The sequence below is a fragment of the Amaranthus tricolor genome, chromosome 14, assembly GCF_026212465.1.
Source record: "Amaranthus tricolor cultivar Red isolate AtriRed21 chromosome 14, ASM2621246v1, whole genome shotgun sequence".
Taxonomy (NCBI): domain Eukaryota; kingdom Viridiplantae; phylum Streptophyta; class Magnoliopsida; order Caryophyllales; family Amaranthaceae; genus Amaranthus; species Amaranthus tricolor.
Genome location: NC_080060.1, coordinates 4,837,082 through 4,852,564, shown reverse-complemented (window position 1 = coordinate 4,852,564; position 15,483 = coordinate 4,837,082). Strand labels below are relative to the sequence as shown.

The 15,483-nt window shown below is 32.3% G+C and overlaps 3 protein-coding genes across 3 annotated transcripts; all 3 read left to right on the top strand.

Moving 5' to 3' along the window:
• The first annotated feature begins 93 nt into the window (after nucleotides 1-93).
• Nucleotides 94-3,180, top strand: LOC130800456 (60S ribosomal protein L2, mitochondrial-like). Its single transcript, XM_057663984.1, has 2 exons — nucleotides 94-831; nucleotides 2,889-3,180. Exon 1 carries the CDS (start codon nucleotides 236-238, stop codon nucleotides 815-817), a length of 582 nt encoding a protein of 193 aa, XP_057519967.1. The 5' UTR covers nucleotides 94-235; the 3' UTR covers nucleotides 818-831; nucleotides 2,889-3,180.
• A 2,565-nt stretch (nucleotides 3,181-5,745) lies between these two features.
• On the top strand, nucleotides 5,746-8,941 carry LOC130800455 (uncharacterized). The gene is made up of 3 exons (XM_057663983.1): nucleotides 5,746-5,962; nucleotides 7,467-7,924; nucleotides 8,589-8,941. The coding sequence occupies exons 1-3, from the start codon at nucleotides 5,927-5,929 to the stop codon at nucleotides 8,635-8,637; spliced, it is 543 nt and encodes a 180-aa protein (XP_057519966.1). The 5' UTR covers nucleotides 5,746-5,926; the 3' UTR covers nucleotides 8,638-8,941.
• Nucleotides 8,942-9,560: 619 nt separating this feature from the next.
• LOC130800454 (calnexin homolog) lies at nucleotides 9,561-14,472 on the top strand. Its single transcript, XM_057663982.1, has 6 exons — nucleotides 9,561-9,839; nucleotides 9,937-10,006; nucleotides 11,874-13,003; nucleotides 13,089-13,160; nucleotides 13,238-13,351; nucleotides 14,093-14,472. Exons 1-6 carry the CDS (start codon nucleotides 9,753-9,755, stop codon nucleotides 14,216-14,218), a joined length of 1,599 nt encoding a protein of 532 aa, XP_057519965.1. The 5' UTR covers nucleotides 9,561-9,752; the 3' UTR covers nucleotides 14,219-14,472.
• Nucleotides 14,473-15,483: the final 1,011 nt, after the last annotated feature.

The window sequence follows — 15,483 nt, the reverse complement described above, 5'->3', positions numbered from 1 at the left end:
TATAAAAATTCAATATCTCAGAGTTACCAGGTGGATTTTTCATATATTATTTGACACACCAAAAGAAAAGGGAAAATCCAACTAAAAAAGTCAATGAAAAACTAACGGCCAAACAACAAATTTCTAAACCTTTTAGTTGCCTAGTCGACCGGAATTGGTAAAATTGAACAAAGACTAAACACCAACTGCTCTACTCTCTCCTCATTTTCCTTCGACCACCGTATCACCGCCACCAATGGCGTTTCTCCGAGGACGCACAACCACTCTCATGTGGAATCTCCGTCGCACCTTTTCTTCATCTCCAACCTCTCTCACCGAAACCAAATCCAAATCCTCAAAAATGGCAGACTATCTCTTAACCCATGATCTCGCTTCTCAAATTGGCACTTCAATGCCCATCTCCATGATGCGAATTGGAACAATTATTCACAACATCGAACTCCGCCCAAATGAAGGTGGTAAACTCGTACGTTCTGCTGGAACTTCCGCTAAAATCCTTAAAGAACCCTCTTCCTCTCGTCGTGTTCTTGTCCGTTTACCTTCTGGAGTAGACAAGCTTATTGATACTCGTTGTCGAGCTACAATTGGGGCAGTTTCTAACCCATCTCATGGTGCGAAAAAGTTGAAGAAAGCTGGGAATAGTAGATGGCTTGGGAGAAGACCAGTTGTTAGAGGTGTTGCTATGAACCCAATAGATCATCCTCATGGTGGTGGTGAAGGTAAAAGTAAAGGGCATCATTCTGTTTCTCCATGGGGTAAGCCTACTAAAGGTGGGTATAAGACTGCTTGCCCTAAGAAGAAGAATCGTCTCATTTGAAATTCTCATTTTAGGTGAGTTTATTACTCTTTTGCTATCTTTTGATTTACTGCTTTGTAATACAATTCATAATTGGATTTGTTCTTTTCCATTATGAGAGTTTTAGTCTGAATTGGGATGCCATTGTTATTGACATTGTAGAACTAATATTTACAGAGATTTTTTTGTATTATGTGGTGAAGTGAAACCCTTCCCAAACCCTTGATCTGAAATTCAATTATAACTTGAATATGCTTGATTCTTTTGTATAAGGTTGATTTTTGGCTTTATTGGCATTCGAACTCGTTTATGGAAATAACTTGAATATGCTTGATTCTTTTATGTAAGGTTGATTTTTGAAATTCAATTGAAATTCTGATGTTAAGGACATAGTGCAAAAACAAGGCCCCATCACCTGCGGCCGTATTGTAAAGGAATTTGAGTTTATCGCGACTGAAATTCAGGATGCATTGGCCGCAAAATCATCTATATTAGCCGTGAAATCCGTTTTGCTAGCGTTATGGTGACTGTGACTGGAACTCTATTTTTGCACTGAGGTTTTTCTGATTCTTCTGTGCATCTTTCTCGAGCCGAGGGACTCTCTGGCCGCACTCTTTTTTGTGGGTATGAGTTGCCGCCTTCCTTCCCTCTTTTATGAATATGAATTGCCGCCTTTCTTCCCTCCTCAGACCCTGATCATAGTTCCTATGAGATAGTTAAGGAGCTTGGATGTTTAGTTTTTTAGAGTTTAAACAAAAAATGGTGAACAAAAAGAAAAAAGATCAGGGGATTTGGGAGTGCAAATGAGTGGGTTGATTTTGCTGATGGAAATCAAAATAACCCTAATACTTCAATCTTTTAGAATTTTTGAGGTTACTTGCTAATTGCAATCTCATTTACTCACTGAAATACCGCAGTGCATCTGTTCTAGGTAACGAGCTCCACACTGAAGTTCGTTTGGGGTAAATGATTTCTTGTGAAGTAGAACAAGATTGGAGGGAGAAGGGGATTGATTCCATTTTTCACTAGGATCGTTTTTGACCTTTGAAAAAACCCTAATTTCTCTTTAGAGCACTTTGTTAAGATGCATAGTTATATAAGTTGTAGCTCACTATGAGAAGTTGCTTACTTAGTTTCATTGGCCATTGTTATTTCTCCAAGCTAGGAGTAGAAGTTATGAATCATGAACGGGATAATTTTGGTATAGTGAATATATTTTTTGAAGTTTCTGATAGAATTCAAATGAAGATTAGTATTGTATTCTAACCATGACACTGAGTGTGATATTAAGATAGCGAAAGTTCCAAATTACGTCTTAGAACCTATAGGAAGGCCCATGAGACGTGCTCATAAAATTAACTTATTTTTCTAATTGATTACTTTTAACGGTCCGTATGGTAATTGATACTAAATGATGGGAATAGGAATTATTTATAGTGTAAATTTTCATGATATGTATGATATTATTCCCATGGTAATGTAAGTTTATCATAAAAAAGTTTTTTTCTTCATAATTTTTCATTGCCATCTAATACCACATGTTCAAATGGTAATGCATTGGAATAAATTTTGTGAAGAAAATGAGATTCTTGAAGTAGTATAATCATAACCATTTAACTTGTCAAGAGATATTCTTACCAAAATTACATTAGCTTTCCATATCATTCTCACCATTTAGTACCAATTACCAAATGGGCCGTAAGATTGTAAGAAATCACTTTAAAGTTATAGGTGATCAATTTAAGACTATAAAAAGTGATAAGATCACTTTAAAACAGTAAGTGTACAATGGGCTAGCCCAATAGAGATGGTCTGACCATGAGACCATCTCATTTGAGAATTTGTGAAATAACAAAGCATGTCTTGTATCCGAGTTACATCATGGTGTGCAGATCATTCTGGCTGCTGCTGTGTTATTGTCATTGATGTGTTGAACTTCTGTTTATATGAAGGCTTCTAATGAAGGCCTTTTAAGAAATCAATGATTTGATCATGGAGCTTATTGTTTCTTTATTTTCTTTTTGCTGTTTTAAAATGTTAAGGTTTTTGAATTCTGTGTTTCATTTCACCTGATCGACATTCGACTTTGCAGGCTGCTTATTCCATAACTGGGTGTTGAATTCCCGTAACAGCTCAATGATCCCATGTTCACCAAACTCGGGCATACAAGAATGCCGATTGCCGCTTGAGCTTTGAAAATTTTCTGAATCGAGCGCCGAAGCACAAATTGTGGTAGTGCATGTCAATTTTTTATCTATGCTTAGAACCATTTTTGGGATACTTATGATGTTTATAGATCAGATAATGCGCTGGAATTTGTTGAACTTGTTGATTCACTTTGCCAGTCCTTTTTGTCAATAATGAAATAGTGAATCAGACTTGTAGTGAAAGGTTTCAACAAAATGATAGTAATCATAGTGTTGAAAGAAAGTATGAATACATTATTATATCCATGTACATAATCCTCCTTCACTTAGGACACTCTTTTCTAGCCTTTTTTTGAATGGTAAGGTAGTTTGAGGAAAGGGAAGGCTATGCAAGATTCAATTTCAGGACTTTATTTGGGAAACACAGTAGTGCTCTAATTGAGACAAGACTTGATTTTCTTTTTATCTTTTTTCCTTGCATTGGTTTGCTCACCAAATATACTTGGAGCAAATGTAATGGAACGATTAAAATTTTAGATTATATGGGCCCCAAAACTGACACACTAGATCCGCCAAATTTTCAATCAATTGATATGTAATTCGAGACAAAGTTACCCGCTAACCATTTAAGATTACGGGTTTGCTTGGCAAATGGATGTTGGTTGATGTTTTTCGCTAACTTGACTAGTTGAAAGTATTGATTAATAAGTCAGGTGTTTAAGCCAGTTGTTAAGGAGATCTTTCGTAACAATTTATTTATGGTTGTCGATTGTTTTTCCAAAAAAATAATAGGCCTAAAGTCAACAAAAAAATTACTATAAAAAAGCTAATTGACAAATACACCATACATATATTCGACCTTGAATTGAAACCAAATCATCGCAATTGGTTGATCAATTTAATTAAGGCTAGATAAACCATCGTCTATCCCTAATCTTTATTGGGCTCAAATCGTCCGAAACAAATGTCTTTTAGACATTTCTATGGAAATATACCAAATTTAGTAGCAAAATAAAATTAGAATCATATAATTATGAGTTAATTTAGTGATCGCACTCTTTAAAATATTTTATTTCTCAATTCTTAAAATGTTAGTTTTCTCCCCCCATTAGTACAAATTCTCTAACCTTTCACTTTAGGCTTGAATCAAAGAAAAAGAAAAAGGAATGCATAGAGGGAAAAGATTATTGTAATCTTACTTATTAATCGGGTTTAAGGAAAAAAAGCAAATGTAAAAAGTTAATGAGATACTTTACTTGTCCCATTTTGTTTTTAACATTATTTATTAATTACTCTTATAATGTGATTTGTTTTTAATCTATAAGTTACAATATAGTCATGTAGGATCCTGTTTTATTCGTCTTATTGTAAAAATTATTAATATTAACTTTTTATAATTTTTACTCAAGCACAATTAGAGATATATATGATTAAAAACATAAATTGGCAAATGTGCCAAAATCAAATGAGACAATTAAAGAGAATAAAAGGAAGTATATAATAGGTAGACCTGTGCAATGGGCTGGATCCCCATTGGAGCCAGGATTGTAAAAGGGTTGGGCTGAAAACTAAGCTTTTAAAAATATAAAAGAAAAGGATTAGATCAAGGTTTTAAAAGGGTTGTAAATGGGCCGTGTCAATTAAAAACAAATGGGCTGTACCAATTAAATTAGTAAAATAAACGCAAACATTCATTTCCATCAACAGTTGAAAATTGTATTCCATCAGAATCTCTAAACTATTCTAACTCTCATCCATTTCCCAAACTCTCTCATCATTCTAACACTTATGAACCCTAAAAATTCCCCCAATATTATAAACCCTAGAAAATTTTCCAAATCAAAAACCTGCAATTAATTTTTCAATCATACGATTATCTCTTCGATCTACATCAGCAAGAAATCTAGCTTCCTTCAAATGTCGGTCTTAGTGGATCTATTTATTGTTCTTCTTAGTGGATCTATTTATTGTTCATCATCATCATGATTAATTTATTAACATTTGTAAACCAATTCTTTCTAATTTTTATTTGGGATTTGATGATGAATTTTGGTTATTGATTGTGTTTTTTTGGGTTGATTTGATGATGGATTGATAATCATTATTACAGGAAAATTTATATCTGTTGGCATGGTTGTAGGAGGTGAGAAATGAAGGGGAGGAAATGGGAGTAGGAGAGAAGAAGATGAATTATATAGAGTAAAATAATTATATAAAATAAAGTGAAGAAGCATTTGAGGAATTATCAAAAATATCAGTGATTATGAAATTGTAAAATGTAAATATTACTTTATTCAAGAAATTTTATAGATATAAGATAGATAGGCCGAGGAGGGGCGGGTTTGATGAGCCCAACCCGTTTAAAGCCCTGTTTTAAATTGATAAACCCAATCCAATCCAGCCCATTTCTAATAGAACCCGGGCTGGCTTCGGCCGTTGCACACTTGCACAAGCCTAATAGTAGGAAAAACGTAGAAACATAGTAGACATTTAAATAATTTTTGTGCCAAAATAGTAACATCAAGTTATTTAAAACGATTAAATAAAAAATGTGTAATAAGTATCGTAAAACGAACATTACTTTATATATCCACTTGATAAACAACCTGTCATCCATATTCATAAATAAAAGAAAAATTAAATAGTAAAATCCAACAAATCATATATTTATTTATTTATCAATTGAAATTTAATAATTTATACACTGAATTGTACAGTCCTAAAGTCTTACTAGTAGTTTCGATTTCCATGACATGACCTCATAAATATCCACAACCAAATACAAATAGACAGGACTCAGGAGCTTACTTGTGGGTTCAAGAGTCTTCTGCGAGAACTGAGTACATTCTAGACGTCTTTATACTTTATACTTCCATTCCTATATAAGTTTGCCAAGTCTTAAGAAGTACCCCTGGTCCAGTAAGGTACTTGTAATAACAAACTACTCATAAGAATTTCCTTATCATCGCATCGCAAATACATCATGGTCATGGGCATGGCTTTAAGGAACGCAGCTATGGCAAGTCATTTTTCTCCATTACCTTATTATTATATATTTTTATATATTTTTTTAAATTTTTCAATAATAGTACGAATTTTTAATTAATCATAAATAATACTACGAAGTTTAAGATTATTTTTCTACTTAGTATGAAGTTTAAGATTATTTTTCCACTGGTATATCTAAACGGTTTGTAACGGGTAGAAAAGATTATTTATGACCGTTGCATCAGAATGTCATCCTCTGCCTCTATTTCATTCTCTTTTTTGCAGATTTTTTACCTCATTTTTTCTTTATTCTTTCATTTTAATTATTTTTTTCTTTTTCATTTTTAAAGGTAAACTAATTTAATGTTGAGCATGTATTTTCCTTCATCATTATCTCAATTTAGAACATTAATTTAAAAAAACACTTAAACATGGTGTTTATGCTTTAAGTAAACAGAAATTTTTGAGTAAGAACAAGCAATAATCGAGATTACAGTAAATGAAAATATGGAAAATTTGAGGATTTTAAACTCATAATTTTTTGGAGTAAATAGAAATTGGGGAAAAAAAAAAGCAATCGAGGAGAATAACTAATCCTAATCTGCCGTTATGAAGCGTGGGATGCTCGAGAATCTTTGTGTTCTTCAATCTTTGCTATCTTCGAATGAGGTAAAGTTTGAAGTAATTGAGGAGACTACAATGTCGGGGTAAAGTTTGAAGCATTAAGGAGAGAGGAATCAATATTTGGGTAAGGTGTGAAGCAGTAAAGAAAGGGGAGTAATTAATTTCTTTAAAAAAAATAAAAATAATAAAATTCTACGTTTAACCGGTCACAGGTTAAAAAATATTGATAGAAAAATGATCTTAAAACTTTGTATTATTTATGATTAGTTGAAAGTTTGTATTATGTTGAAAAATCAGTAAATTATTTAGAATAATTTTTTTTTTATTTGAAATGTTTGTTTTAGGGAAAAAAAACTTAAAAATTATGTTTTATAATTTTAAATTTTAAATTTTTTATTTGCTTTGATTTATTATATAAAAATTTAAAGGGGTTAGTAATTAAAAAGCAAAGAATAATGTTAAATAAAACTTCTTTCCACCTGTTTTTCTAAAATTCCTTTACTAAACTATATATATAAAAAAAAAAACTAAACAATGAAACGTAAAAACATGTTTATTTTCTTTTCAAAACAATCACTCTAATTATTTTTTAAAAGCTATATTTAAAAAAAAAAAATCATTTTTAAGAGATAAATACATCTATTAAAAGAAGTGAATGATTGTGCTAATTATATACTTCGTCCTTCAAGAATTGTAACACATTTTAATTTAATTCGTAAGTTTTATTGTGTTATATTTTTATTTTAATTAATGAATTTTTCTAATTTTTTATAAATTTTACTTTTAATATGATCTTCATTTTTTTTACAAATTTAATTGATTTTATTCATCTAAAACTAAAATGGGTCTAAATATTAAAAAAACTTCATTATATTAACACTTTTTTATGTTTTATTACTCTTATGACACAGGCCAAAAGACTTAAAGAAGTGATGCCTCTTTTAGGGCGATCAAACCGCACCATAACGACATCAACACCAAAAACGAACTCATATGCACCTACATTAGAGCCTGAAGAGGCAAACTTAAGGGTATCCCATTCCAATCCTAAAAATAGAAAGAGCCTTAAAGAAGAATTACTACCAAAAGGGAAACCAATAAGTGACTACGTACCAGTATACGTGGCATTGGGTATGATAGGGGTGTCCTTAAGTTTAGGGCTCTACACAGCCAAGCAGGAATTGTTACATTCCCCTCAAGTATTTGTTAAGAAGAGTAGAAGAGAAACAATACCTGAAGTTGTTGAACCTGAAGACGTTGCTCATCATTCTCAGGATTTTGTTAATAAATCTTTGTTTAGGAAAGTTGCTCATATTCAAGAGGGTAAAACTCCTATTATTCAATCTCTTCAAGGAAATACTCTTACAAGGTTTGTATTCTATACCATTACCATCCATCATTTACGTTACAATAATTTACGATTTACAGTATTTCAATTTAGTATTTTTACGAATTACAATTTTAATATTTATTTTTTGCGAATTAAAACTACTAAAGTATCTAAATCTATCGCGTTCAAGTCAAATCTTAAATTTCAACCATTTTGGTGGTGGAAATTATGTGATTTGACCTGAACGTTGTACGCTTTAATACTTTGGTGACTGTAATTTACAATAAATAATTGTAATTTGTCAAGTGTAAAACTTTAAGGTCGTAATTTGTAATTATTTTTTACTTCATTTATTTTTTAACTTGATTCGATTAAAAATTGATTCGAATTAATTTGACAATTTAATTATTTTGACTCATAATCTGAATATGATCTAATTAAAAAAAACTTAGGTCAAAATGAATTATAATTGAACATTGATTATTTTAATACTTTTTAATTTTGTCAATTTTTTAGATTTTTGTGATAGCTTTGAGCTAGCTACTAGCCAAACTTAGCTTAATTTAAAATGAAATTAAGATGATATAAATGTAACAAATAAAAATACAACTATAAGGTTTAGATTAAATTAAAAAGAAAATAAAATTAAATAATTCTTATAATATTTGGTTTACAACAATGGTTGATTGTTTTATATATGCAGGGAGCACCGGGTGGAGTCATTGAAAACTGTGGGAGTTGACTCTGTTTAGTCTTAATCATCAACACAATATTTTGCTAATTGTGCAATATTAATTCATGGATGATCTTTCTTTCGAATTAACAAGGATGTTATAATTACGTTTGTTGTCATATCTAATACTTGTACATCTACACATATAAATGTGTAATATTTATATATATGCGATTTACATATATTAATTGTATTTTAATCGCCTAATTATTTATAATATGTTCATTAAATATAAAAGTTTTAAGTATAAATATAGCAAATTAGGTATAATGGATGAAATATTTATTAAGCTCATATTATTGTGCATTTTCGAGTCAAAGCTTAGTATTCATTAATGTTGTATTATTTTCGGACCAAAGGATTAAATTAGGATAAAAGGGGGTGCAAATTTAAATTTAAGTTAGAGGTTGTAGTATTTTTTTCAATCGTTTAATTATTTATAATATGTTCATTAAATATAAAAGTTTTTTTAAGTATAAATATAGCAAATTAGATATAATGGATGAGATATTTATTAAGCTCATATTATTGTGCCATTTTCGAATTAAAGCTTAGTATTCATTAATGTTGTATCATTTTCGGGCCAAAGGATCAAATTAGAATAAAAAGGATGTAAATTTTAATATAGGTTAGAGTTTGCAGTATTTTTAGAATCAGAAAATTCTCACATATTTAAATATTATAGTGTAAATTCAAAGGAATAGAGAAGATATAAAAGTGTAATAAAGTTTCAATAATTGATTGTGGATCCAAACAATTTCCCCACAATGTTAGCAATAACACAATACTCAATCGTAACATCTGATTAAAAAATAATCCGAAATATCTAATTCGAAATTATTTGCGCGAAAAGAATTTGCAACAACGTAGGCATAGATGACATGGCAAACAACCATTGGTTAAATTAACGTGGCGTGTAATATCAGTGGTGGGAAGACTTGTTTCAAAGTCTTAAAAATAAAATCTCACGATTCGCGAAACCATATTGTTCTAGTAGATGCGCTTCATTCGCAGCTTCTCACTCATTTCCTTCACTTCCATTTCTTCGAATCTCACCGTCTCCCATTTTTTGTCATCTAAATTTCTACTTTAAGCTTGAATTTTCTCGTTATCTTACATATTTTCTCCATAACCATGGAGATGCGTAAAACATTTAAGCATCAGTTTGCAGGATTTTTACTGCTTGCATGCTTTTCGATTCAACTTTTCGCTTCTGATCCTGTAAGTGGTTTGAATTTGAATTTGTTTAGTATTTGGAAGATTGGAATTAGTTTTGTTTATCTGATTGATTGGTTTCTTTTGGAATGTATGAATTCAGATCTTTTATGAATCTTTTGATGACACTTTTGAGGGGAGATGGATCGTATCCGAGAAAGATGAGTACAACGGTAAATCTCTATAGAAAAGTCATATATAGATCTGTAATTATGATGTGATTGATTTTTTAAATTAGTGATGTAGTCTACCCCTATATGATTGTCACAAATTAGTAATTACCTCTTATGTTTATTTGAATGCTGGATATTTGTTTTAGGTACCAGTTATCGTTTAGTTCGTAGATCCGAGTACGTTAAAATGACATTGGCTTAAAACTGACAGATCTTGTGATTCTCGGTTAATATGCTCAAAATTTCTTGTTTTGCCAATATTTTTCTCGCTAGCACTCATTCTACAATCTCGATAATTTGCTGCATTTTGGCAAAATGATTGGATTATGAGATAATAGGACAAAAAATTGAATTGTGTGTATGTTTATAAAAGATAAAGAAATGTGTATGGGAATTAAAGATAGTGATGGACTGATGGTGCATTTCCATGGGAGAAAATGCAGCGGAATAAATGAAAATGTAGCAAATTAAGAAGAAGAGATGAGTTAGTTTACATTTCCTTCATTTGGATAACAATTGGGAAAGGGAGGGAAATGGAGGAAAGGGAACTGTAAGGAGGAGCTCCTTTTATTTTAAACAAGATGAATCCTTCCAACATTTGAATTTGCAAGGAAAACACACTAATCTTCCTTCCCCTCCCCTCCCTAGCTCCTCAATTTCCTTCCAATTATCTTATCCAAACATAGTGTTAATATTTTTATTATTAGCTAGAGAGTCGCCAATAATTTCAGATGTGCGGTGGATATGATAGGTTTTAAGGGAAACCATGTATCAAAGAGTTGTATTTTTTTGCTTATGAAAATGTCTGCAATAGGCAGAAAGAATACGAAGATTTTTGAGATGTATTTGATGAGTTAAGTCAGGGAATTGTTCATTGATTCAGTCGGCACTAACCAGTAAGGCTTTTCACATTCTTCATTCAACATTGATATTGAATTTAAATTACACATGATCTTCATTTATTTACTTTTGTGGGATTCACATTTGAGTGAAGTTTTATAACCCAGAAAAAGGTCTTGTATTGAGAATCCTATACAAGAAACTTGAAAAAGCAATAAGGGTGCAATTTAATGAAATAGGAGTTGAAATTTTTAAACCTGGATTTTTGAGTATGCAATGATCTTGGTTCCAATGTTTGTCAACTATGAGTTGATAGCAGTCTTGGTTCCAGCTTACACATTTCAATGTTTGTGAACCTATCATCTGGTAGTAGTAGAAGAATATAGTAGTAAATGTCACTCCTTTTCTTGTTTGAAAGGCAAATACATTGTACTGAGTAATTCGGGGCTGATGTCAGCTAGGCAGTGGCTCAGTGGCTCTGCCTTGGATAAGCTCATCTTGTGGGCTTCATGCTAAACAGTTGTATACTTTTGGAACTTAATATGCTTAGTGTTCTTGCTTATTAGCACTTCTAGAACCTGTGAGATTAGTTGTGTATAGTGCTTCTTTCTCTAGGTGGAGAATTTCCTGTTGTGTTCTGCGTGTTTAGTTTTTATTTTATGGACATAGCTTTCTTGTTGTGACTTTCTATTGTGAGAAGAAAATGGCGGTTTTCCCTGTAGTGAATCCTTCTACGCTTCCTACTAGGCTACTATTCTTTTATGTAAGTTGTAATTCATGCCCAGCAAAAGAATTTTAGTCATGATTGTTTATAGGATTGTAAAGTAGTGTATCCTCTATGTTCATATAAAGGGAGTGAACAATATATGATAGAGTTCCTTTTTGAACGCAAATCAGGATGGGGGTTAGTTGCTGGTCACTTTCTTTTTCTGTTGGATGTACACTTCTGATCAACTTCACTTGTATGTTCTATTTTGGTTTGGCATCTCAGTGAACTGCCATGTTCTTATTATTTTGCTTCTTATAGGTGTTTGGAAGCATTCAAAAAGTGAGGGACATGAAGACTATGGACTTCTTGTTAGTGAAAAGGCAAGAAAGTACGCTATTGTGAAAGAACTTGAGAAACCTGTTGAATTGAAGGGAAAAACTATTGTTCTCCAATACGAAACACGCCTCCAGAATGGTCTTGAATGTGGTGGTGCTTACTTGAAGTATCTCCGTCCTCAAGAAGCTGGGATGGTGCCCAAGGAATTTGACAATGAATCACCATATTCTATCATGTTTGGACCTGACAAATGTGGGTCCACAAACAAGGTTCACTTCATTTTGAAGCACAAGAACCCTAAGAGTGGAGAATATGTTGAACACCATCTCAAATTTCCACCTTCTGTCCCATCTGATAAGTTATCTCATGTTTATACGGCTATTTTGACCCCTGACAATGACGTGCGCATTCTCATTGATGGTGAAGAGAAGAAGAAAGCTAGCATCCTTTTGGGTGATCATTTTGAACCAGCTATTATCCCACCGAAGACCATTCCAGACCCAGAAGATAAGAAGCCTGAGGACTGGGATGAGAGGGAAAAGATTCCTGACCCAAATGCAGTAAAACCTGATGATTGGGATGAGAGTGCACCAATGGAGATTGAAGATGAGGAGGCTGAGAAACCCGAAGGATGGTTGGATGATGAGCCAGAAGAAATTGATGACCCAGAGGCTACTAAACCTGAAGATTGGGATGATGAGGAGGATGGTGAATGGGAAGCACCAAAGATCGAAAATCCCAAGTGCGAAGAAGCACCTGGTTGTGGTGAATGGAAGAGGCCAATGAAGAGAAACCCAGCTTACAAGGGAAAATGGCACGCCCCACTAATCGACAACCCGAACTACAAGGGTATCTGGAAGCCACAAGAAATTCCCAACCCTAACTACTTTGAGCTTACAACCCCAGACTTTGAGCCAATTGCAGCTATTGGTATTGAGATATGGACCATGCAAGATGGCATACTGTTTGACAACATTTTAATTGCTGATGACGAAAAGACAGCTGAATCATACAGAGAGACCCAATGGAAGCCCAAGTTTGACGCAGAAAAAGAAAAAGAGAAGGTTGAGGAAGAAGCTACCCGTTCAGCAGATGGCATCTCGGGCATTCAGGTGAGAATATATTCCTTATCTTTGAGAAGATATTTTCTATCTATGATTCTGAAACTTAACTTCTGCTGTTTTTTCTCGTTTCCAGAAGAAGGTATTTGATGTTCTGTACAAGGTTGCTGACATCCCATTTTTGGAACCCTACCAGGCTAAGATTAATGTAAGTAAATGTTTATATTTTGCTCAATTTTTTTAAAATTTGAATGTCGTGAATTGAGCCTTTTGTTTCTTTGGCAGGAATTGATCGAGAAAGCAGAGACACAACCAAATATCACCATTGGTGTCCTGGTCTCCATTGCAGTAATTTTTGTCACTCTCTTCTTCAAGCTACTTTTTGGTGGGAAAAAACAGGTTAGTTTGTTTTAGCTGATTGATTCACTACTTCTTATGACTAAGTAGTAGTTAGGGGTGGTTATGGTAGGCTTTAGATCAGGTCCAATCAACCCAAATTTAAACTCATTACTCCGACCTGAATCCATACATTCTAGAGTCCTAAATGGGTTCTGACTCCTAAGTGAGTCTTAATCTAATACTTCATAGTTCAACAATTTTACACTATGTTTGGATTAAAAAAAAAAAAAAAAAGAGGGAAGGGGAAGGGATGGAAGGGAAGGGAAATGGCTTTTGTTTGTATTAGAGGGAATGGAAGGGAAAAAAAAAAGGGAAATGACAGTTTTTCCTTTAAATCTCTCCAACTTTAAAGAGATTGAAACTTAAACGAAAAGTATCCTTTTAATCATTCCAACTCCCTCCCCTCCAAATCCCTTCCCTTCCATTTTGCTATCCAAACAAGTGATTCTTCCTCTCTTCAAGTCCTTCCCTTTTCTTTTCCTTTATTTCCTTCCATCTAAACACACTCTTGAGGTCTAATCAGATCTAAAATGGGTTTATAGGTCAAATTTAAGTCTTAAATAAGTCCAAATAAATATAAATAGGTCTAAAATAAATCTAAATTGATGAGGACCTAGACTCTAAAAAATAGGGTCAGGTCTAGGATGGGTTCAATGGGTCTTTGACCCATGATCATCCCTACCTTAATTCCATCTTCTTTTTTTGTTCATATTGCTTAGTTATTGTGTTAATCTTGTGCAGGCTTCTGCAAGTCAGCCAGCTCCTGCAGAGGATTCAACCACCAAGGAAGGCAACGAGGAGAAGGAAGAGGAAAACGAAAAGGAAGAAACTGCTGCTCCTCGCCGAAGAACAAGGCGTGAGAATTAGAGACTTCGATCAATGGTTATATGTTTGGATTTAACATTACGAATTCCTCAAAGACTAAATGATACGATAAGGAGAGAAACAAACTGATGCCTGGTTGCTACAGATTTCTTACCATCACTTCGGAGCATTCCATTCAGTTGTAGGAATGTAAATTAGAATTTAACAGGATTGTTTCTTTAGTAATTTTTGCGCGATTTTGTTCTTTATTTTCGAATTATAATTTTGGATGATATGAAATTTACGGGTTAGTCATGGCCTCTTGGATGTTTGATAGAAATTGGTTGTCTTGCCTATGAGGTTTTTTGCTATTTTGATATGTTTTATTTATTTTGTATATTTTTTTAATATATTTAGACGATTATTTATCATTTTCTTTTAGTCTCATTTATATATTTTATTTGCGGACCTTATATATCAAATGATAGTGAGTTATTTTTGTTCCAAAGTGAAAATAAGTTGGGAATTTATTTTAGGTGGTCTTGGAAGAGTTGCCTTGAATAGACTCCCAGGTAACAACATTATTTTCAAGGTTTTTAAATTTCATTTTATTGTTATCGTAGATTAGGTAGGCTAAAAGAAGAGGCTCGTATGAGAATTGATTCTAGGATTTTACATTAGGAATTTCAATTGAGATAAGATTTGATTTTCAGTGACATGCGAAAATAGCTTGTTCAGTTCATTTTAAAATAATAGAAGAATTATCGCAAATAATATAAATTTTCATTGATTTCCTAATATAATACTCCATTAACTTATAATTAATCATGAATAATACTCTCTCCTATTCATCTAAAATGTCCCATTTACTTTATGCACTTTATCCAATGTACTTATTCGATTCTTAATATATCAAGTTATGTATAATTAAAAATTTTAAAAAGTTAATATTAACAATCTTTACATCAAAACGAATCAAATAAGATCCCATATGACTATGTTTTAACTTATAAATTAATAATAAAATGCAATTTAAGAGTGATAGATGAATAGTGTCCCAAAAATAAATGGGACATTTTAAATGAATAGGAGGGAGTATCAAATTAGAGGTGTATTTGACTTGAATAATACCGACTTTTTTATAGTATGTTGTTTGACTAAAAACAAAGAAAAGTAATAGTTAAATAAAAAATAATATCATTTTAAAAAAATACTATTTAAAATTGATATTATTCATTATTAATCAAAATTTAATATTATAATTGAAAAAAAATTAGCCAAATATTATACTATATGATAACAGTGAATTGATTCTCACGGTATGGCTG

Coding starts and splice junctions, on each gene's coding strand:
- LOC130800455 (XM_057663983.1), top strand. CDS start 5,927: ATGGTCATGGGCATGGCTTTAAGGAACGCAGCTATG. Junction 5,963..7,466: donor CTTTAAGGAACGCAGCTATG/GCAAGTCATTTT, acceptor CTTATGACACAG/GCCAAAAGACTTAAAGAAGT. Junction 7,925..8,588: donor CAAGGAAATACTCTTACAAG/GTTTGTATTCTA, acceptor TTATATATGCAG/GGAGCACCGGGTGGAGTCAT.
- LOC130800454 (XM_057663982.1), top strand. CDS start 9,753: ATGGAGATGCGTAAAACATTTAAGCATCAGTTTGCAGGATTTTTACTG. Junction 10,007..11,873: donor CGAGAAAGATGAGTACAACG/GTAAATCTCTAT, acceptor TGCTTCTTATAG/GTGTTTGGAAGCATTCAAAA. Junction 13,004..13,088: donor ATGGCATCTCGGGCATTCAG/GTGAGAATATAT, acceptor TCTCGTTTCCAG/AAGAAGGTATTTGATGTTCT.
- LOC130800456 (XM_057663984.1), top strand. CDS start 236: ATGGCGTTTCTCCGAGGACGCACAACCACTCTCATGTGGAATCTCCGT.